The following is a 23,566-nucleotide window of genomic DNA, read 5'->3' as shown; positions in this document are numbered from 1 at the left end:
TCCATGGAGACACCACTCATTGAGACAAGCAGGGAAGAAGAGGAGAGGAGGTTGTAAGTGTGACCTTGGGTGTGTTCAGTCTGAGATGCCTTTGGGATATCTAAGGGGAAAGTCACAAAGAGGGTCTGGCAGCCAGAGTGTGGGTATGGTCTCTGATAAGCAACTGTAAGCGTCTTTTCCTGAGTAATCCAGGCAGACATTTATGTATCTGCATTTCCTACCTGAGGTGAACTTCTTAGGGTATGTTCACTTACCTGTGAATCTCCAGGCATTAGAACATAGAAAGTAAGTAATAATATTGTAGTAAAGTGCGCCCAAACTCATCGTGGGAGCCAATGTGGAAAAAAAGTGGATTTACTCTAAGCTATCCCCAAGATCACTGTTTCCCAACACTGGCTTGGGAACCCGTCAGGCGAACTGTAGGATTCTGTCTACCTTCTCCTTCCCCTCCTTTGGAACTGCCTTCCCATGGGGTCCCTGGCAGAGAATTGAGAGTTCACCAACCCACTGTGTCATCTACCCTGGAAAGCGCCATCCTGCCCAGAGGGAGAAGAGGTTGAGGATTTGTAACCACAGTCCTATTTCAGGTAATGAGGATCTTTTAAGCCTCTGGTCTGTGGGAATGTTCAGAAAAAGGGAGCTGGGGGCTATTGCTAGGCAGAACTCACCAGGAGACAGAGCACTTTACATAATGCAGAATACTTCAGAAAATAAGTCTGAGGCTATAAGCCACTGAGGGGCCCCTGTTTGTGCAAATGCCAATGAGCATGAGAAGGAACCAGCTCCTCCTTTAATCTCTGATCTGTATTTCTCAACAGCGGAGAATGCAGAGTGACACTAGGGGCAGGCTTTGCAAGTCATCTAAAAGAAAGGAGGAGGATTTTTAATGCACATTGTTCTGGAGAGAAACTTAATCATTTCTGAGTTACGTTTATCAGGCAGGGCAGTTGTAGTTTACCGAGTGGAATTTGTGTGGGTACAGATGATTTAAGAGGGATGAGGGCTTCCTTTTATATCCATGAAGAGTTTTCTGTGGCTTCCATAAGTCAGTCAACCCCTTTTCAGTCTTCCAGTATGGGAGGAAACATAACAAAGACCTGATTTTAGGGTCCCTATTTCAGTAGGGTTACTGTCAAATCCCCCAAATTCATTTTTAACCTTAAATTATGTATTTATACATACATATATATGTGTATATATAGTTGAGTGTGTTTGCATGAACTAAGATACATACGTGTATATATATGTATAAAAATTTAATTTTAACGCTGATAATAGGAGCAGCTACTATTTATTGAATCCATTAACCTGGTAAACAGTTGACAGGTGTCTCACATGTAGGCACAATTCTGGGTGCTAGAAAGGCAGTGGCAATCAAGACAAAGTCCTGCTTAAAGTCTAGAGGGAGATGGACATAAACATAAGTAACAGTGCTGATCGCTATTTTGAGACTAGACTCAAAACAGGGTAATGCAATGGGGGTGACTTGAGACTGAGTGCTCGGGGAAAGCCTTTCCATAGGTGATATTTAAGCCATGACTCAACTAATGGCAAGCAGAACTCTATCAGATGCTGGGAAAGGTCCCAGTAGGCCTCTGGGACAGCATGGAGGCTGGAATGAGGAAGGGAGAGTTACAAGAAGGGGCTGGGAAGGCATCTGGAAATCAAGATAAGGAGTGGGGTCTTCCCCCAGCGCAGGGGGAGAACAGGCTGGGAGTCGAGAGACAGAGGGGATGGCAGAGGGGGGTTATTCAGGTGGGGAACCCTAGGACAGACACTAGTGAGTGTGCTCATGGTAGAGACACGACCAGTTTTATTTTTGACTATTTTAACTTTGAGGTACATGATAAACATCTCAGTTGAAATGCCTGTGGCTGTCATGTGCCAGGCAGTTACACATATGCTTTCTAATCTTTACAACAACCCCGCCTATAGGTACCATTATCATCGTCTTATAGATGAGAAAGACTAATTTGCCTGATGATATTCAGCACTACTGGCACAAGATATTAGCACCTTCTGTTAGAATGTGATTGGTTATCTGGGGCAACATAGCAAGACCCCATCTCTAAAAAAAAAAAAAAAAAAATTAGGCAAGGGGCCACATGCCTATAGTCTGACCTACTTGGAAGTCTGAAGAGGGAGGATTGCTTGAGCCTGGGAGTTGTAGGCTGCAGTGAACTATGACTGCACCACTGTACTCCAGCCTGGGTGACAGAGCAAGACACCAATTCTTTTTTTTTTTTTTTTTTTTTTTTTTTTGAGACGGAGTCTCGCTGTGTCGCCCAGGCTGGAGTGCAGTGGCCGGATCTCAGCTCACTGCAAGCTCTGCCTCCCGGGTTTTTACGCCATTCTCCTGCCTCAGCCTCCCGAGTAGCCGGGACTACAGGCGCCCGCCACCTCGCCCGGCTAGTTTTTTGTATTTTTTAGTAGAGACGGGGTTTCACCGTGTTAGCCAGGATGGTCTCGAACTCCTGACCTCGTGATCCGCCCATCTCGGCCTCCCAAAGTGCTGGGATTAAGGACACCAATTCTTAAAAAAAAAAAAAAAAAAAAGGCCGGGCGCGGTGGCTCAAGCCTGTAATCCCAGCACTTTGGGAGGCCGAGACGGGTGGATCACGAGGTCGGGAGATCGAGACCATCCTGGCTAACCCGGTGAAACCCCGTCTCTACTAAGAAATACAAAAAACTAGCCAGGCGAGGTGGCGGGCGCCTGTAGTCCCAGCTACTCGGGAGGCTGAGGCCGGAGAATGGCGTGAACCCGGGAGGCGGAGCTTGCAGTGAGCTGAGATCTGGCCACTGCACTCTAGCCTGGGCTACAGAGCGAGACTCCGTCTCAAAAAAAAAAAAAAAAAAAAGAAAGTTGTTGCCACACAGAGACTCAAATTAGTGACATTCCTACATCAATGGACTGTTGGATGCTGTGGGCAGAGGAAGGCTTGCTGAAAGAAAAAATTGCAGAAGCATTTTCTAGTACCTTAAAAAAAAAAAGAGAGAGAGATCTGTTTTAACAACAAAACCATCAACCAGATGGCATTCACTTGGCAGTGAGTACTGCCAGGGAATTCAAAAGGACAGAGGAAAGGTTGGAATGCTCAGGTGCAACTGATGGAGTAAACAGGGTGATGCAAGGAGACTTCTTTGTATTTTGATGGGAAATAAAGTGACCTCTGGATTTTAAAGTGACTGGTAAGAGGAAGTGTTGTCTCGGGGCGCAGGGTCATGCTGAGACTTTGAACACGACGTACAGAGAAGCCCAGCCCCAGCTCACAAGCTGTCTCAGATTCAAAGAGTTTGCAGTATGACAGCCACAAGCACAGGGGGAAGTGTCTTTCAAGAAAAACAACATCAGTGATAACTTAGAAATGGGGGGAGGGATTGGATCATTCAGGGCTCAGTGTCTGCTTTGCTCTAGAAATGGCTCAGAAGGAGCAACCTCAGCTGGAAAATGGCTAAAACACCAGCTCCAAATGTGGGATTTTCCTTGTCTTTCTCAAAAGCCCTCCTTTTCTTGTGTGTGTCAACCGAAGTATTTTGTTTTGCTCAATACACTTTTTCAGTAATGCTTCTGCTTAAAATAAACATAATTAAAGAAATCATTTTCCTGAGAGTAGCATGCTGCTTTCTGTAAGAGGAAATTGGGTGTGGGTTTGGCTCATGTCGCAAATGAAGGAGGTTTGGAAATCACAGCCTAGCCTTAATGGATTGTAATCAGAAAACCACCACCCACACACAGCTTTACTTGATATGCTTCAACTGCCTCTCCTCCTATAAAAGCTGAAAACTAATTACTCTCTTCATCAAGATAAGGTGAACTAGAACAGGAAGACTTGAATTAGTGCCGGGGCTGTGGTGGAACCCACCTTCCTTGTGGAGTAAACATAAAGCACTCAGTGGACTAATTCAAAGACCTCACCTTCCTTCAAGATAAGTATTCCACTCATCTCCTCTGCCTCAAGCTCCTAAAGCAGTCCATTTTTATTGGGTCTGTCATCTATGACAACAAATCTGGACTGTGTGCCCCTAGATATAGGACAGTCTGTTTTCAAAGTCCTCTGCTGGTGTCTGGCCAGGGAGAAAGACAACACAAAGGGATTACAGTCCACGGTGAATGTTACTTAGTGCAGGGCAGGAGAACACTTAATTCAGCCTTGAGAGGTCAGGGAAGGCTTCCTGGAAGAATTTGTAAACTGAGATCTAAAACTGGTCTCTGAGTTTCAATCCATTCACACAAACCATGTGCTTTTGACTTCTTTTAACCGTATCTTCCCATTTTCCTGCCTAACCCTGCACAATCTCTGTACATATTTGGTTTAATCACATTGGAAAGAAACGTGCACTTCCTTTCTGTTAATCGATTACTTGCTAGTCTATGAACATAGAAAATTCTGAAAATCTACGTGGCATATCTGTAGACATGGCTCTCCAGAGCACGACAGCTTCCTGAGAACATGGGGCCGAAATCCCACTGCAGAGGCAACTCCACAGAATGTCCAGGTGTGCAGGGCATCATTACTTCCCTCCTTACTCAGAAAATGGAGAAGGGCACATGCGCAGTAGTGTGTGTGAGAACAGCTGGAGGGAACCCTCATCCAGTGGCACCTGGCTCTGATTAGAGGGCTGTATTAGGTGGGGCAAGGCTCATTAATATCTTCCTGATGACTCGTTGAAAATGTATGTATTTTTACATTCTCTTGAAACTTCTATCAAACATCCGACGACATACAGACTGGAGGAGAATCGCAATTATTTCCACCTCTGTCCATTGTTCAGAAATGCTCTTGTCCACGGCACACCTCCATCACTTTGCTGACAAAACTAAGGCAATTCCAGCTAAATGGTATCGGAATGGAATGGAGACAAAAATCCTCAAGCTGGAGCTGACTCTGTCAGGAAATTCCCTGTGGAATGGAGTTCATCGGTTTCGGCTTGCTTTCTCTGACTGCCCAGTGGGCACCTTCCCACCCCACCCCCCAAACCCATTGTCACTCACCATCCACGCATGGCCTTGCAAAGGATAAAGAGCCCTAGCTCCAGTGAACCTTGGTGCTGGGTTTGGGAGGTCTTCCCTCGCCAGTACAATAGGCTCCTCTATGATGGGGCCCACGGTAGCGCGTCTGCTCCATGGCCGGCTCTATTTGTGCTTTCAGGGTTATGTGGTTATGTAGACTGGGGGCTAGCTGGGGAAGCAAAGCCAAACCCAGAGCTTCATGGTCACAGATTTCAAAGCCTTTCTTTTGAGGGGCAACACAAAGGAGCTTGTGAAACAGATCAGCCTCAACAGTGCAATAGACTTCTATGGTGCTGCAGATAAAGGGAAGAGGATGTGGGGCCAGTTTATCAACTGCACAGGCGACAAAAGGGAAGATTAAAAGTCCCCTGAAAATAGGAAATAGAGTGGGCAATAACTGCTTGCCCTTGAAGAATTCTTTGCTAGTAGCTTAGGAATAATGGAGAGGCTCAGGGGGCGGGAGGGAGCTGGATTCTCTCCTCTCCCTCACCTCATTGTGTGCTGCCTCCCTCCAGGCAGAGTCATGGGGAGGTTTCACTTAGAGAGGAAGACGGGAGTAAAGGAAGCAAAAAGCTCTGACTCTGAAAACAGTGCTCCCCTTTTTCTCTTCTTGCCATTTCCTTGGAAGGACATTTCAAGCACCTGTGAATCCTCTCTGAAATTCAAATGCTTCCTACTCCCTTAGCTCATGTTGGAAGGTCTTTCCATCCTTATCACTTAAATATTAATTCATTGAAGAATACTAGTTACATGTGCATTCTGCTCCAGGCACACGTCTACCAGAGGCTGGCCTACCACACCGTCATCTATCATTCATTCAGGAAGGCACTGGCCCAGCTCCCTCAAAGCTAGTGATCAATTATGGTCAACACAGCACAACTGATAAGACCTCAGCGCCCTTGGTACCAGTTTGCCTCCAATTTTACCACCAATCTGGGGGCTTGCAACATAATTTCTAGCATGTTCTTTCATAGTTCTCTCTTTTTTTTTTTGGTCTTTCAAGAGAATATAGTGTTCTAAATATTGTTTGTTTGCTAATGTTCCCATGAAAATGTTCCTTATTTTGTCTTTAAAAACATCATTTAGCTTAATCTGGAGCTCCAAGGCTACTATAACTTAATCTGGAGTGCTAAGGCTAGTTATAGTAAAATCTTATACAAAGTGAACACAGACACAGATACTCATTTGCAAGCTTGGTTTCAAACTGAGGCAGCATTATAAAGGAAATCGTTAAGTGCGTGGGTTAAACAGTACCTGGTACTTAGTAAGCCTTCCATAAATATTTGTTGAATGAGTGAGTGAATAAATTCACTCTGACTCTACTTTCTCATCCAGGAATAAGAGAGGTAAATAAAGTGAAACAGCACTGAACATTTTGTAGTTTACCAGCTGAGGGCAAAAAATCTCATTCTCTTTTTGTTACTAAAACCATCCATCTGCCCAGTGTCACTTCCTGATAAGAGCCCATTTCTAAGTCCTCATTTGTAACTAAATGTTGGGTGACATAATTAATGCTTAACACACATTTGAATTACAAGCCACAGGCGACTGCAAATCCACTCTACAAGATGGTCATTACGGAGGCCCAATCCATACACTCCCAAAACATGGGATTTATTCAAATTTAGGAAAATGAGGAAAAAGAACCTGAACCTTTCTAAGATATGGGAGTGACGAAAAGAGGGGGCCTTGGCCAGAAGGAGGGGGAGGGGATTTAACTCAAAGCCTCTGAGATACACTAATAGTCTCTGGAGATAAACACTGCTGAGAGGCCTAATGCGTGTGGCTCCAGGCCTGCTTGCAGCTGGAATGTCGGCTGGGCACTTATCTGCAGTCCCCTCCCTCCGCTACCTCCTCAGAGTGGACTCCTTCACCGGAGCTGCAGCAGGTCACTTCTGTCATTGCCATTCCCTGTGTGCAGAATGAAACCCAGTACTGCAGTTCCGGTGACAACAAGCTGGCTAGACCAGGGGTCAGAAAGCAACCCTCTCATTCTGCCTTTCCTGAATTTTAGCTAGGAAGCATTTTTAATGTTTTCTGCTGTTAGCAGAATACTAAAAAAGAATTAAGACAAGGTAATTAGGCAGGTGAGAGGAAAAGGCCTAATTCTGAGGCTCAGAGGAAAATGGACACAAGTAAAATCCCATTGTAATGATTACCTTTATAGACAGAAGGGCTTTGTAAAATGAAGTTATTTCCTGTGCACAGAAGCAGCGGGACTGCAGAGACCCGACTTTCCTAACAGAATGACCACAAGGAGTGTTCTCTGGGCTGGACCCGCGCTTTGCAGCACAGCACTCTCTGTAGCAAGCACTGGACTGAAAGCTGTTGGCACTGTGATGGGGACAAAAGCTGAGCTGCTTACAGTTCATTGTGCAGTTATAAAACAGCAAACATTAAGAACAATTCACATTTGCTTAGCTTTTACAACGGCTGTCTTCTCATCTGTGTCATTTTCTTCACCCCGCCATCTTACCTCACTCACCCCATGCTGGATTCCCGAAGCAGGCAGGTCAGACACCTGCGTGGGACCCACACCTCTCACCGGGCATCTAGAACAATTAGAAGTTCCTTTACACTGTCTGATTTTTTAAAAAGTCAAAGTAGTTGTGGGGGGGAAAAAAAATCAGAATCCCATGGAACATCCTTAGAGTTATTTTATATTTTATGTCTTTGCAGGAAGAGAGAGGGCATCACAATTTCTTCGGTGCTCAAGGCCCCTTGGAATTCTTAATGTGACCTCGTAGCCACCACAAAAACCGCGAAATGATCCAGACACCACAGAGGGGAAAAGGAACTTCCCGACATGCTGCATTTCCTTGCTTGGGGGAGCCCTGTGACCCACGGGCTGCCTTGAATGCACAGTGTTTTCTGTATCTACCAATCTGTAAATGTCTCCCCTCCAAACCAGATGGTTAGCTGGGCCTTCAATACATGAGGCTGCAGGATTTCCATTTCAAATCTTTGCCCAGCTGCTTCCTCTCCATCTTGACTACCATCTACTGAGCCCCAGGAAGGGCTTTTGCAAAAGTATCCACAGTCAAGGTGACTGGGTGACTAAAGGTTGGTGCTGGCTATTTGATGTCCTGGCTCATAAGGGAGTATGTTCAGCGCAACCTGCCTCCCTTCAAACACGTATCCTTCATCCATTTCCCCACTTGGAGGGTCACTGGTGGTAACAAGCTGTTTCTTCAAAGGATGATCAGATTGACGCTTCACTACTTAAGAGGCAAAATGTTAAATTAACTAGGTAGGGCAAAGAGAGTGTGGGGGGGGGCAGGTCTAGGGTAGGCGGAGCTCTAGTGCAGAGAGAAGGAAGTGGAGGAGAGGAAGTAGGAGGTGAGAGGAGGCACACAGGCTTGGAAGGACAATAAAGGCAGGCTTCTGCAATGTACTGACTTTCCAATACCTCGGAGAACCTGCAGCACACTGTTAAATGATCCTGAAAGTATGGCCCTGCTGTTAGGCTGCCTCAAGCTCCAGTGGGGCTTTCTCACCACTGAATGAAGTATGAGTTCCTCTATAGGTGGCTCATCCTTGCGCGTGTCCCCACCCCACTGTGCACTGGCTTTCAGGCCTGTAAGCCTTTGTACAGGCTCTTCCCTCTTCTTGGAAAGCATACTTCCTCCTCAAGTAGACTGGTCATGACTTAATTCTGTAGTCTTTCTTCACCAAAGTCATCTGGGACCAGTTTGGGATAAGTTAAGAGAGCCCACAGCCCTCTGAAGATACCCTGCAAAAGCTCTTAGATCACTCAGTCATTTGATTACCTGCCTGCCTCTCCCCAAAGACCCTGAGACATGATTTCCTGAGGACACTCACTGGATTTTAGTGATGTTTGTGTCTCTCAATGCCTGGCAAACAGTAGGCCCCCAGTTGACACTTGCATGATGAAGCGATGATGGGGACCAGTTTATAAAAGTGGCTATCCAAAGTGATCCATCTTTAGGGGCTCAAAGATTAAGTGCTTGGCAATACCACAGAAGAAGGGAAGCCTTTTTGGCCATTTTTTTTTCTCAGAAGGGCTCTTTATAACTATACACGTCCCCTAAGACAAGAACCCAGATGAGAGATATCCCCCCTGTTGATATCATTAGTACATCTCAAATAATACCATCTGCCCATGCCCTAATCTCTAGGTATTTTTAAGATATTCTAATGGCTAGAGCTCTCTCTGGTTCTATCTTTGCAAACTGGTGGTTCTTAACATGTGGTCCCTGGACCACGGGCATCAGCAACAACTAGAAACTTGTTAGAAATAAAAATTCTCAGACTCCATACCAGCCCACTGAATTCAGAAGTTCCAGGGGTAGGGCCCGGGAATTTCTGTGTTAGCAAGCTCTCCAGGTAATTATCGTGTGCACTGAAGTTTGCGAACCACTGTTTTAGACTTCAGTGAGACCACAGGTACAGTCTCATTATTTGAAGTACATATTCAGGTGAGGATGATGAAATATAGATTCATAAGGACATCAATCTTTCCACCTAGGCAGTACGGTCTAAGTGAACATTCTGCAATAATGGAAATGTTTTACATCTGTGCTCTGGATAGTGTAGCTACTAGGTACATGTGCCTTTGGGCATTTGAAATATGGCTAATGGGACTGGGTAACTGAATTTTAAAGTTTAGTATAAATTTAAATTTAAATAGCCACTTGAGCCTAGTGGCTACCATATAAGACAGTACAGCTCTAGAAGATGACCAAGCAATATAAAACCATATTCAACCCAGTTCCTAAAATCCCAGCAATAAAAATCTTTTAAAAAATACATTCTCTTAGATTCTGTCACCTGTAAAATGGAAGGTACCTATATTCACTGATTTGTTCATTCAATTAAGTATTTGCTGCTTATCTCAAGTTGGTTCTATCAAATTAATGTTTGGAAACTTTTTTGAAGTAGTTTAAAGCATTATGTAAAGTAGCAGTATTCTTTCTGTATAATCTTGACAAGGCTTTAAGCCTATGGTTTGATCTGCAATTAATTAGGATCCTGGGGGCAGTAAGTCATGTTGTTACTGTGTGCCCCACAATGTATCTTTAAGATTTAAAGTAAAAGGATATACTGTAATAGACGCCAACCTCAAAAACTGCCCAGGGAACTTCTCTTTGTAGTTATACACGTCTTTCAGGCTGCTCTGTTTTATACCAGGTTCTACTGAGGTAGATAAGGGGTCTCGCTTTCCAAGACAAATATGTACTTTCATTCTGCTACCTAAACAAGGGATGAGCTGCCCTTAGCTGTCCATCATTAATGAGTTTGTATACAAATGATTCAATCTGTATTATAGAAAGACTATAATCAACATTAAAAACATTTATTTTAAATATGACTATTGGCCGGGCGCGGTGGCTCAAGCCTGTAATCCCAGCACTTTGGGAGGCCGAGACGGGTGGATCACGAGGTCAGGAGATCGAGACCATCCTGGCTAACACGGTGAAACCCCGTCTCTACTAAAAAATACAAAAAACTAGCCGGGCGCGGTGGCGGGCGCCTGTAGTCCCAGCTACTCGGGAGGCTGAGGCAGGAGAATGGCGTGAACCCGGGAGGCGGAGCTTGCAGTGAGCTGAGATCCGGCCACTGCACTCCAGCCTGGGCGACAGAGCGAGACTCCGTCTCAAAAAAAAAAAAATAAAATAAAATAAAAATAAATAAATAAATAAATATGACTATTAGCAGTTTAGCCAAATCCAGACTATCCCTAAACAAATGAGGGCTCTTGCCTGAATGTGCACTCCTAAGTGAGGACTTTTGAAAAGTTCTTTTTCTCTAGCCTCCGGGGAGGCAACTCCAGCCTGCACATGCTGAGGCTCTCTTCAGGAGAGAAACTGCCTGGAAGTGTGACAAGGGCCTCTAGCCCTCAGCAAGAACCTGGGCCCTAGGACAACACCGCACAACAGTGGTGACCAAGTTCTCCATGGCCGGGGACTGAACTGCCCATATCAGTCTCCTGTGCTACCCGTCCCTAAGGCTGTAATCCGCGGCTCTGACTCTGGCCCTGTCTGGGTCTTCCCAGATACAGAAGGTTCTTGTTGCTTTGTGCCAGGTTTGCGGAAGTTGAATAGGGTTCAGGCACTCCTGCCAGGGATGGGGTGTCTCCATCAGATAGGCAGGTGACTCGGTGCAGGAACCCAAGTGCTGAAGTGGGGCTACACCCTTGAGGACGGGGATACTCCCCATGCACAGCTTAGGCAGTTCCGCACTGTCTGTCATGGTCTCCACCTCAAATGTCTGCACAATCACTACAAAGGTTTGAGGGGAATAAGAGGGAAGAGGATACTTGCGTTAAGGGAGAGAGGGAGTTGGGGTCAAGTCAGATGAGCTCCAGGTGGAACTAAGGAAGAGGAACATGACTGGGAGCGGGAGGGCTGGTGGTGTGCAGCTGTGCTCTGTGAAGGTCAACTATAAACCAGGGTGAACATGCAGATGTCGTCTAGCCTAGGGATGCCAAGCCCGGGCGTTAAACCCTCGCTTCTCTTTCCCAATCCAAACCTCACAAAAGGACCCCAGCACTCTTTCCCACCAGGCCTGCAGGCGCCTCAGTCTTCAAAATAACAGCCAGAGGACAAGGCTGCATTGCTCAGTTTACAAACCAAACAAAATCTTCCAGTTCCTGATCTGTGCCAGTCCCTCCACTGTATGAAGGAGGACTCCTGATTGATAACAACAGATTACGGGTCCCAAATTGAGCCCTCGCCATGGTCCAGCACTTTACAAATAACAACTTGTTTCATCCTCACAGTGACTCCAGGAGGGGAGAAGACTATTAGCCCCACGTGGGAGATGAGGAGACAGTGGCAGAAGGAGGCTGAGGTCAGCCGAGAAGGATGCACACAGCTCACGAGTGGTGGGGTCGGGCTCCCAATCCAGGCAGTGCTGCTGGCTTCCTTATTCACCACCGCTTTGCTGACACTACCTCCCATGTGGGTGGGGCTCTGGTTTTAGGTTTATCAGAGAACACACAAGCACATGCTTTAGAATATGATATTTGTAGATTCATTAAAATCCGACCTTTACAGGATATTAAAACCATTCTAAGAGACAATCATGGTAAAGGTGTAATCGCATTTGTAAGCCTGCCAAATTGGAGTGTAAGAGCTTTTATGAAAAGTTTCAGAAATGTGGCTTACAGGGTAACGGTTTATGGTCAACTGCCTTTTGATCTCTCATGTGAAAAATATGTACTTACATATATTGCAGGAAACCTCACCACTTCCTTCCTAAGTGTCGGTCAAAAACACTAATTACTTGACTAATTAGACTGTGAAACTTCCCTTACAGATGGTAAAAATGAGCTATTTTCACCCCACAAATTTAGTTGTGACATATCAGCAAAAAAATGTAGAAATCTTTCAATGGTTTTATTGTAGACAGTATGAACAATTTAAGCAAATCATATAAAAATAAATGAGAAACTAATGAAAATAATCTGCCCTTTCATAAGAGGAGAACACAAGAGGCTGGCTCGTGAGATGACACCCCTTTGATGGGAGACTGGAGGTCGGATCCAGATACCTTCTCCCCGCCCCATGAATTGGTTAGTCCTAGCTTGGTTTGTGATTTTCATCGTGGCTTCAGGTACTTTCTTTATCCACCTGTAGTCACAGGCAGGCAGCACTCTTTCTTTTGTTTTCTCCCAGTCATTCCCTACAAGGGAAAGTGTATGTCATGTCCACCCACCAGCCACGATGACATGGTCTCCCTTGACTCTGCGTCCACAGAATTTCAGTCTGCGGCATCAGCACATTTGCCAAAAGAATTAGTGTGGGATGAAGTGGAACCGAACCAAGTGCGACAGCTCGGGGAGGAAATGCCTCCTTGACCAGAGTGTGCTCATGTGAGACTCCACGCCGCGGAACACTTACCAGCATCGAGGCTGCCCGTGGCCGCTGTCCAGCCCATGACAGGCGGGATGGCCCCAACCATGGCTCCGACCCATGTGTTGACAATGCTGATCCTCTTCAGTGGTGTGTAGCAGCAGGTATACAGAAAAATATTGAAGAGCCCCAGGGCTCCTGTGAGTGGATTCACCCCCCAGGTCAGAATGGCAACTCCCGGCACAGCACAACAAGTGGCAAAGGCCACAGCTAGCAATGGGCTGGAAAAGAGCAGAGAACATGGAGTGATCATCTCCGACGCAACTCAATCACACTACCTAGAATCGGCACTGACAAAGTGCAAATAATCCACCCATCCAGTAGAGGCAGTACTGATCTGGCTTATTCCTGGATATGGGGAATCCTCTTAGGAAACAAACTTACAATAAGACAGAATATGTTTGTGGGAGCTCTGGCTGCTCTTCTTGATTTTGCTGGCTAAGAGTAAAGTGGTTAAGAGAGTCAGGGTTAGAGTGTTCTGGATTCATATAGGTTGTGTCCCTTCCTGGCTATAAGACAGCTAGGTTTCACTTACTCCTTTCTACAAGAGAAATGATCCTCTCTTCCTCCTAGGGTTGAAGTGAAGCCTGACTGAGACAATGCCTCCTCTGCACATTGTTCCATTTTATATTTAGTCATGAGCAAACCACTTCAAACACAATATTGGAAGATTTGAGCAGAAAATAGAACCTGAATTCTGGAAGCAGTTCTCCCCCTGTATTTATACTTTATTATAACGTCACTTAATTAGTGATCATGAGTAACAATGGTGTGCCTCTGACTGCCTTCATTACAATGTCTGTAATGAATTACAGGCTCAGCATTACCGGTTCCCGATAACAGTAAACACCAGGTGGCCGTTGTGTAGTACCAGTGCCGTAAAGTGACTTATGGACACAGGATTTTCAAGGGGAGGTCGCACAATGTTATTTATGTAAATGAAACCCATCATCTAAAACTCTACAACGATAATGATTATTATAAGCCTGTTGCTCAAAAGAGCCAACTTCTAAAAGTAGACTTTGTATGGAATCTTGTGAAAGGCTTTTTGAGAGTCTAGATAAATTGGATCTACTAGTTCCTGCTTATATGCATGTTTGTTTATTCTTTCTTGAGAAACCTAAGGAGGTTACTCAAGCCTGCCTTCTCCTAGCAGAAGCCATAATTCCACTTCTGAATAAGGTATGTTTGTGTAGTGTTCAGTGACCCTGCTGGATTACAGATTCCACGACGCGCTTCTTGGCAAGCAAGAGTCACCAGTGTGCAGCTTCTAGGGTGCTCTGGTTTTAAAAACAGCCGATTCCCTAAAGAGGCAGTCTTTACCCTACGTGCACACATGTGAGATGATACCCTTCTATGCACAGGGCTGCAGTGTTCCCACGGCAGGAGAGAAGGCCTGTATCTATGAGACGGCCCCTCCAGGAAAAAGACTAACTTGTAGAATTATGTTAGTCCAGGAAAAAGACTAACTTGTAGAATTATGACGAGTTAGAATTCAGCTGGGAGGGAGTCAGGGGAGAGCCTAGCAGCTGGAACTACAGTACTGAATGAAGTCAGGGCAACAGAATATGAAAGCGAGTAGTGACTTGATGGAGAATTCTGGCCACCACTCTACCACTCTGCTATGGGGGCCAGGCCTGACTCTTTCCTATCAGGCCTGCAGCCACTGTGCCCAAAGAGTGAACCAACAGAATGGGAATTTTCATGGAAAAATGAGAAAATACAAGGGCTATGTTGCTGTCAAGGTGCTTGTGACAAAGAACCACAAATTACAGCTGAGAGACTTCCGAGTGCATGTTCTGCCCTGAGGGGGCATTTCCACCCACCTGTTCCTGGGCCATCTCTTCTGAACCCTGTGGTCAGTTACTTCCACAACACTCACTCAGGTACCCTCAATAATCCATTCTGCCTTTTCCGTCCAACATTCCCACCCTGGATCTGCTCAATAACCTACTGTCTCTGCTCCTGCTGGGAAAGCCCTACACTCATACTAACTGGCCCCATTTCAAGGGATGGCTTAACAGTGCGGGTGCTTAGCCAGGGCTGATTTCCATTTTCGTTCCTTATAGTGGCTATTTTAACTCCTCTCCTGCCTTCTCAAGGCTCCAGGTTCACTCTAGCTCCCAAGACGCCTTAACAGATGCCCTTCCCTCTTATACAACAGTGACAAATGCCCTCAGATTTACTTCCTTTCTCCCATTTCAGAAGAGGCTGTCTTCACTCCTTTTAAAGATTAAACTGTTTTTATTTAATCTCCTCCCTAATCTGTCTTTTATCTTTTATATCTACTGTCTATTAACCTCCAGCATCAAATAAATTACTTTCTTCATATTTCCCCCAAGGTAATACCCCTCTTGCTTCAACACTCTTCAAAGCCAAGCATCCTGATGGAGTGGACCACATGCATTCCTTGTCTCTATCTCTTCCATCCCTCAGTTTCCTATTTGTTCCTCAACTGTATCCCTCACCGACTGCTGAAACACATTTTTCTAAGGTGGAGATAAACAAGGGGACTTCAAAAAGTTTATGGAAAATGCATATTATGAAAAGACTATGCATGGATTTCAAAAATTTTTTGCACCAAAATAAGCTGGTACTAACTTGTTATAACATGTCTGAATAGGATCGAGTTTGAGGCACTAAGAAGGGTAAGACATCAGTTTGAAAAGAGCCCTTATCAAAGCAACATGAATTCTGCTAAAACAGAAGCAAGAACAAATATCAAATTTATGCTAACGTTTGGATGGAAGAACAGTGAAATCACTGATTCTTTACAAGAAGTTTACGGGGACAATGCCCCCGCAGATCAGCAGTTTACAAATGGATAACTTGTTTAAGAACAGATGATGCTGAAGATTAAAGTCCACAGCTGCAAACCATCCACATCAATTTGTGAGGAAAAAATGAATCTTTGTCATGCCCTAATTTAAGTGGACCAACGGTTACCAGTAGAAACAACAACCAATACCATAGACATCTCAATTGGTATAGCTCACACAATACTGATGGAAAAATTAAAGTTGAGCTAACTTTCCACTCAGTGGGTGCCAAAACCGTTGCACCCAGATTGGCTGCAGACAAGAGCAGAGCTTTCAATGGAAATTTTAAACAAATGGGATCAAGATCCTGAAGCATTTCTTCGGGGGAAAAAAAAAAAAAAAAAAGAAGAGCCGGGCGCGGTGGCTCACGCCTGTAATCCCAGCACTTTGGGAGGCCGAGGCGGGCAGATCAGGAGGTCAGGAGATCGAGACCATCCTGGCTAACACGGTGAAACCCCGTCTCTACTAAAAATGCAAAAAATTAGCCGGGCGTGGCGGCGGGCGCCTGTAGTCCCAGCTACTCGGGAGGCTGAGGCAGGAGAATGGTGTGAACCCGGGAGGCGGAGCTTGCAGTGAGCTGAGATCACACCACTGCACTCCAGCCTGGGCGACTGGGCGAGACTCTGTCTCAAAAAGAAAAAAAAAAAAAAGAAAATGAATATATAACAGGAGGTGAAACATGGCTTTACCACTACAATCCTGAACACAAAGACAATCAAAGCAATGGCTATCAAGAGGTGCCAGTGGTCCAGTCAAAGAAAAAGTAGACAGATCAAGAGCAAAGCTCATGGCCAGAGTGTTTTGGGATGCTGAAAGTATTTTACTTGATTCCTTTCCAGAGGGCTAAAGAGCAATAACATCTACTTATTATGAGAGTGTTTTGAAAAAAATTAGCAAGGCTTTAGCAGAAAAATGACTGGGAAGGCTTCCCCAGAGAGTCCTTCTCCAGGATGTTCCTGCTCATTCCTCTCATCAAACACGGGCAACCTTGTGAGCATTTGGATGGGAAATCATTAAGCATCCACTTCACTGTCCTGATTTGGCTCCTTCTGCCTTCTTTTTGTTTCCTCATCTTAAAAAGTCTTTAAAGGGAATCCATTTCTCTTCAGTTAATAATGTAAAAAAGAATGCTTTGCCATGGTTAAATTCCCAGGACTCCGTGAGTTCTTTACAGATAGACTAAATGGCTGGTATCATTGCTTACGAAAGTGTCTTGACCTTGATGGAGATTAGGTTGAGAAATAAGTTTTTTGTTTTTTGTTTTTTTTAAATTTTAATCTTTTAATTCTATTTTTTTCCATAAACTTTTTGAAGTTCCCTCATACATCATATTATCTGGGACCATCTACCTTCCCAACATGGCACACAATATTAATTTCCAGATGAAAGATTACAAAGATACCTCTGCGTTGTTACATCTCCCATATACCCAGAAAGGAAACTGAAATAGCTAAAAAGCAGTACACATATTATAATGTTGTTCTTCCAATAAGGTAATTTATAGCTCATAAGAACAGATTTTTTTTTTTTCCTATGAGACTCCAAAAAACTAGCTTTATTTTGGGAGACAGAAAAATGTGGTGGCTGATAAACATTTTATTTTTCGTGAATTGGCCCTTGTGTTAAAAAAAAAAAAAAATTGAAGAAGGTTGTTTATTCCTTTTCCAAGTTCTGTGGAGGCCAGTTGGATTCAAAGGTATTAGTGTTATGAAAAGCCCTTTTGGAAAAGCACACATTAATTTAATTTATTGAGATAGGCCATTTTATGTAAAGTTTAGTTTCTGACCTTTGTTAAAATCACAGAAAATGATGTGGCTCAATTTTGGTATTTATATCAATGTGCACAAGGCCATGAATGAGAACTGGGTAGGTTGACGGGCCATGCAAATGAAAATGAACCTCTTTACCCAGGATGCCATGATCACTCTCAGCATTCAGGTACCTGAAGGAACCCATCCCCCCCGGCATGAGGAGCCCTGAATCGGTGCACTTCAGAGCTTTCTTGTGTTATGGGCAAAGGTATTCCAATTGCAAACTGTGTGAAATTTATTTTTCCTTTTATGTTTCATTTTTCCTAAAACATTTATAACAAAAGTGATATACATCCAATTCAGAAAATTGGCAACTCTAGAAAATCACAGAGAAGAAATTCTTAATGAGTTATTCAGAGAAACATACTAGTTGATATCTTCCCAGCCTTTTTCCAATGATATAACTACTTAAAAAAATTGAGAATATGCTAAATTGTGGTTTTATTCCCTGATTCATTTCAATATATCTTAATAATTTCCCCAGGCTATTAAATATATATTTTAATCATCATTAATATTTATAACACATAGTGGCTTATTCTTTGGATACACCACAATTAATTGAACCAATATACTTTTTTTTTTAGACGTTCAGTCTTTTTCCATTTTTAAAAATCAAAAAGGATGCTGGGATAAATATCTTATAGGTAGACTTTTGTTCACAGCTCTGGTTAGGAGAAATTCTGAAGATAAATTCCTAGATGTGAAACTGCGAAGTCAGATGATATGCACATGTTGTAGGGATTTTGACATGTACTGCCAGGCTGTACTCCAGGGAGTCTGCACACAAGTTGACACTCCCACCAGCACTATGTGAGAGCACCATCTCCTAGAACCTGTATCAACACTAGGTGTGGCATTAAAAACAAAGCAAAACAAAAAATAAAATTTGCCAATAGGATTAAAAAACAGTATTGAGTTTCTTAAAAAAAATAACACCTTAAAATTAACAAACAAGACAAGTTTACTGAGATAGCATTACCTCATTTCAGCAATGAGAAACTGAGACTTAAGGCAAGTAAAATAACTTGGAAACAGGATCTATACTCAGGCTCATTTGTTGGCTCTTCGGTGTAACCCAGAGTCTCCCAACTGTACGTGGGGCACACTGGTGTAATACAACTTGCTGAGCCTCTTCTTTCCTGGGTCTGCTGAGGGCCTGGGGTGGCCAGAGTCTTGAGTTGGGATGCCAACACCTGGGAGTAGCCTCCTGTGGGCTTAAAAGCACCTTCAGTTTACTCCATTATGCACATAGCCTAATACTGCATTCCCTGAAATCAAAACAACTGGATATAATATGGTAAGCAAGACAGGTGTGGTCCTTGTCCTGGGGGACTGATGCTGTAGTGGTGGTCAGTTCAGTGGGCAAAGGCAAGCACGTGTGGCACAGCAAGTGGAACACAGGGCAGTCAGGGACACCTAACCTAGTTTATGCTGGGTGGTGGACAGGGCGTGTTTCTAGGAGGAAGTGATGTTTAAACTGAGACCTGATGGATGGGTGGGAGATGGGCGGAAAGGGTGGAGAGGGGAGTTGCAGGCAGTGGGAACGGCATGTGAGAGGGCCAAAGGGGAGAAGAATGGCAAATTTATGTTCCACCTATCTGGAGAGCAGAATGAGGGTAGGAGGTATCAAGGGAACACAGAAATTAGGAAGGCCACATACAGAGACCTCTGGGCAAATGCAGACTCAGTGAAGTCTTCTAGTTTTTAAAAAGGGGAAGAAAATGATCAGATCTGCCTTTTAGAAGGATTACTCTGCCTGCCATGTGAAAGTCAGCAAAGAGAGACAAGCACTTGTTTAATTCACCTCCCAAGAGAGGCTCAAGTTAGGCATTTTAAAGGAAGAAGAATCATGGGCACACCACCACATAATTTTTATCAAATGTTTCGTTGAGAGAAACAGCCTTCAGCTAGCTTGTATCTTTAATCTATCTTCCAGATTTCCTAAAATGCATTGGCGGAGCACATTAGACCAGCAGAGAGCGGGCCCTCCTCTCCCACTGAATGGCTCTTTGGTCTAATGACACCAGGGTGATCGTGGTTTCCACTTTTAGTTCTATTATTCTTGGCTCCACTTTGTCTCTCCTTAGTCTTCTTTTTCTGGACTATTTTGTCACATTTTACATATCTTTGCAAGTTACTTGAACTCTTATGTGAAATAAGGCAGAGGAAAAAAGTTAAATAAAGGGGTAACTACAGGATTTTCTTTAGAATATTTGTATATAATGAGACATCAGTAAAAAAAGAGTAAAGGACTCTCTTTGGAACTGTATGTAGAAAAAGGACAAGCAATAATAACGGGTTTGGAATAAAGAGAGAATATAGCAAATGATATGTGGGTTATTAAGTTTGATTTACCATGAAATCTTTAAATATCATGGTTATATTCAGGTTGTTGAAGTTTAGCTGTTTTAATCAAGAGATCTATCTTTTAGATAGAAAAGGGTTAGAAAAGAGTGTTCATTTTTCATCTCAGTTAAACACAACTATGATTTTCTGCCTTAGTGCTCATAAAATGTGGTCAGACCTAAATCTCAGCGATCTCAAACACTATTATGTCAAGAACTGATTTCTTGTTATTTCAGGTCAATTATTCTATATACTTTTTCTCCTAATCATACCATTTAGCCTTTGATAAAACAAACAAACAAAAACCATCTGCTCTTCCCATTCCTAGACGGATTTTTGAAAGCACCCCAAGCCTGGAGACACACACATATACACACACACACCTGAGTTTTCTCCTTTCATAATTTATTCAATATTTAAATTTTTTGTGAAATATGTTTCTTTTTTATTAGTCCTTTTACTCCTTTTTATCATTTAAATTCCTTAGCAGTTTGCTTCCAGTTCAAGTGTTACCCTGACATCTGGTTTCTAGAAGCAAGATAAGGAGGAGAAAGGCTAAGCTGGCCTCCTTTGGCATCTCTGGACTCAGTTACCTTAGGAAAGAAGGCCTCATTGGAATTTCCAGGTAGATCCTCCACATCATGATTCTAAGTGTGGCTCCTGGACCATCAGCATCACCTGGGAACTTGTTAGGAATCCCTGTGGTCTGGAAGCTCTCTGAGATTTGATAACTACTATACCATTACAAATGTGATGCTGGTCCCCATCTGGTCATGCTACATATGCTGAGTCAACATAAACCGCACCACTCCAGTGCCGACTGTGGCAGGCCTGGTTAGGTCACCCACTTTCAGTTGTCTTTCATTATATGCCTCTTGGCATGTTCCAGTGGAAGAACAGAGGGCTGTGAACTAGCTCTGTTATCAATTAGCAGAGGAACTTTGGATATATCCTTAGACTTCTGACTTGCCTGCACTATCTACTTTGTTTTAATTTAATCATACAGCTACAAGTGTTTTGATCATTAAAAGTACTTAAAGGGCAAGATGAAGCAAGTGTAGTAAAAGTCTTGATAATTGTTGATTTTGGGCCATGAGTATGTCGAGGGTCCACTGTACTCACTCTACTATTCCAACTGTTGGGATTTTTCATAGGAAATATGTTTTAAAAATACTTTAATACTTTTTATTATTAGTGTTATATTCTGGTTTCCTCATGTTGGCATAACTAAGCATGCTGAGTAGGATCAGGTGGCCTGCATTCTAGTTCTGACTCTGATGTTAGCTAGGTATTTAAAAGTGGGCAACTTATTTAACCTCTCTGGTCCTTGGTTTCCTCACCTGAAAGGGTGTGGTAGGGCTCTTTCAGTGGCAAGACTGAAACTCAAGGCAAACTTGCTTAGGTAAAAAGGCTCAATAAAAAGACAATAGGGAAGGTGGGTTTTCACTTTAGTCATGTGATCTTGAGCAAATTATTTCATCTGTTGGCCTTAGATTCTTCATCTGTAAGATGGGAAGTATTTTATAGAGTTGTCTTAAGAATTAAATACAATGATGTAAATAAAGCACTTAAAAAGTGCTTGTTAAATGAGCATATAGTGTTGACTTGTTCATTCACTCATTCATTAAAATTTCTCATTGCCTAGAGAGTCAGTCACTATGCTAAGTGTGGCTGTACAGCAGTGAACAAAACAAGAAGAGTTTAGTCTAGAAAGGAAGACAGACCTTAAACGAATACATGTAAGTACTATGAACTCTCCAATTGTAAAGTCAGCTACAAGAAAGAACAGATGAAATAAGACGGAATAATTTAAATAGGAAGGACCTATGTAAATGGAGCTGGAGGGAGGGGCTGATAAACTTGCCATAAATTGTTTCCCCGATGTATTTTGTCAGACGTATAAAGACTTATGAATATACCACTCTTTTTATCTTCAATTTTAATTTTATTTAGAATTTAATTTTATTATACCAAATTACAAAAAGTGGTATATTGAAAAGCTAGATTGATCACATACAAAACATGTTTTTTAAATGTTGGTATTCTTGCACCACTGCACTGGTAGCTATAATGGCCTTTTATTAAGAACAGAGGAATTAATATCTCTGTGAGTGAGTCTTGCTGGACTGAATTTATATAGGAACAATCTGAAATAGAGTAGAACAGGGTGTGATAATATTGCAAAAAAGTTTTAATGTTCAACAACACAGAATAAATGTATGAATAAGAAAAACAGCACTACTTGATAGGGGGTGGGCAGAAAAAGAGTAATTTTCTTGAACAAAAAAATTCTTTTATATTCATTCACTCATGCATGCAAATAGGTTCGTGGTTCATGCTGAGGGTTGAATGATGATTTGTTTCAAAACTTATACACAAAACTGAATTACATTTTACATTAAGATGTCTTTTTACTGAACATCAATGCTTGGGATTTTTCTACTTCTGCCTTTCCCGCCCAAGGCTACTGTAGAACACAAATTGATGGATTGAGAGTGGGGAAAAATTGGTCCACACATTTCTATGAATTATTTTTTTCTCCTATTTAAATATAACACTGTTTTGTTTACTAAACACCAGCCCTTACATAGCTCTACGAAAGTATAATTTTCTACAGAAATTAAGAACAAATAAGAGAGAAACAAGCTTTAATTTGGTGCCTATGTATTACACTTAATAAATGTAATTTAAATTACCTGACTTTTAAATAACTTCCTGGAGAAACGCGGCCTTTCTGTTAAGCAATGTCTCAGGGAAGCCTATGAAATGTTCAGTCAAGAAAGCTTTATATTTTGAGCAGCTCTGCAGATAATTAGTTTAGACAAAAATTAATTTCATACTTCTTGGTCATTCCTCCAGAATAAATGATTTTGAAATTACAAAATAAAATATCCTTTCTTCAAAAACAAAAGAGAATGCAGAACCTTAATCAAACCAAGACAATTTAACTTTAATTTCTTGCATAAATCCCACACTGGAGCTTAGAAATGAGTTTCTGGAGAAAGTCTCTACCGAAAACTGTTTTGAAAATGTCTCCCCAGAATCTTATTTAGGAGTTTTCTATTTCTGAACATGTCTCAAGTTATAGATACTGTAGACTGGCAGACGACTGATGCAAATTCAGAACTTAAGGAAATTGTGAAGAAAATGAGAAAACAAAATCTATTTTAAGAGAAAAGTAAATTTTAAAACATGTTTAAAAGAAATGCGAGGAATATAAGAAAATATATTTGGCATAATTAGATTCAGAACATGGAGACTGTGGTTTCACACACACGGACACCTTTTTATTTATTTATTTATTTATTTATTTATTTATTTATTTATTTAAGAAATGGGGTCCCATCTCTAAAAAATGCTCAAACTCTTGGCGACAAGTGATTCTCCCACCTCAGCCTCCTGAGTAGCTGCGATTATAGGCATGCAACATGATGTTTGGCTCAGAGATTGTGGTATTATATTAACAATTTTTTTTCAAGGAAGAAAACAAACCAGATCTACGCTGTATGAGTTTTGAAAGCGGACTGAAAGAATCTTATTAATCTAGAAGGAAGAGAAGAAAGATTGCCTATAAAAAAAAAAAAAGAAAAAAAAGACCAAAATGAATCTTCCCCATTGCTGACCACTGAGATTCAGCCTTCGAATTCACAGGGGAGCACGTGGTGACCCCTGAATTATGCTATACCAACTCAGCTTAAA

At 42.6% G+C, this 23,566-nt stretch overlaps 1 protein-coding gene across 8 annotated transcripts in view; it reads right to left on the bottom strand.

Moving 5' to 3' along the window:
- The window catches only part of COX10 (cytochrome c oxidase assembly factor heme A:farnesyltransferase COX10), a 140,250-nt gene that overhangs the window by 4,218 nt on the left and 112,466 nt on the right, over positions 1-23,566 (bottom strand). For 4 of the 8 annotated variants that reach the window (XR_012425299.1, XM_015437656.3, XM_065532794.1 and 1 more), the window contains one exon: positions 12,877-13,109. The exons of 1 other annotated variant lie outside the window; for it this stretch is intronic. Coding sequence is in view for 5 of the 7 variants with exons in the window: in XM_015437656.3 (XP_015293142.3) it covers positions 12,877-13,109 (233 nt within the window). In the remaining 2 variants the exon portion in view is untranslated. Of the gene's footprint in view, positions 1-12,351; positions 12,659-12,876; positions 13,110-23,566 lie in introns of those variants that run through there. 3 more of the 8 variants (XM_005582940.5, XM_074018620.1, XM_074018621.1) reach the window with 2 other exon arrangements.

The sequence above is a fragment of the Macaca fascicularis genome, chromosome 16 (genome assembly GCF_037993035.2).
Source record: "Macaca fascicularis isolate 582-1 chromosome 16, T2T-MFA8v1.1".
NCBI classification, from domain to species: domain Eukaryota; kingdom Metazoa; phylum Chordata; class Mammalia; order Primates; family Cercopithecidae; genus Macaca; species Macaca fascicularis.
Note: the sequence above shows the minus strand (reverse complement) of the source record. Positions and strands in the feature narration are given on the sequence as shown.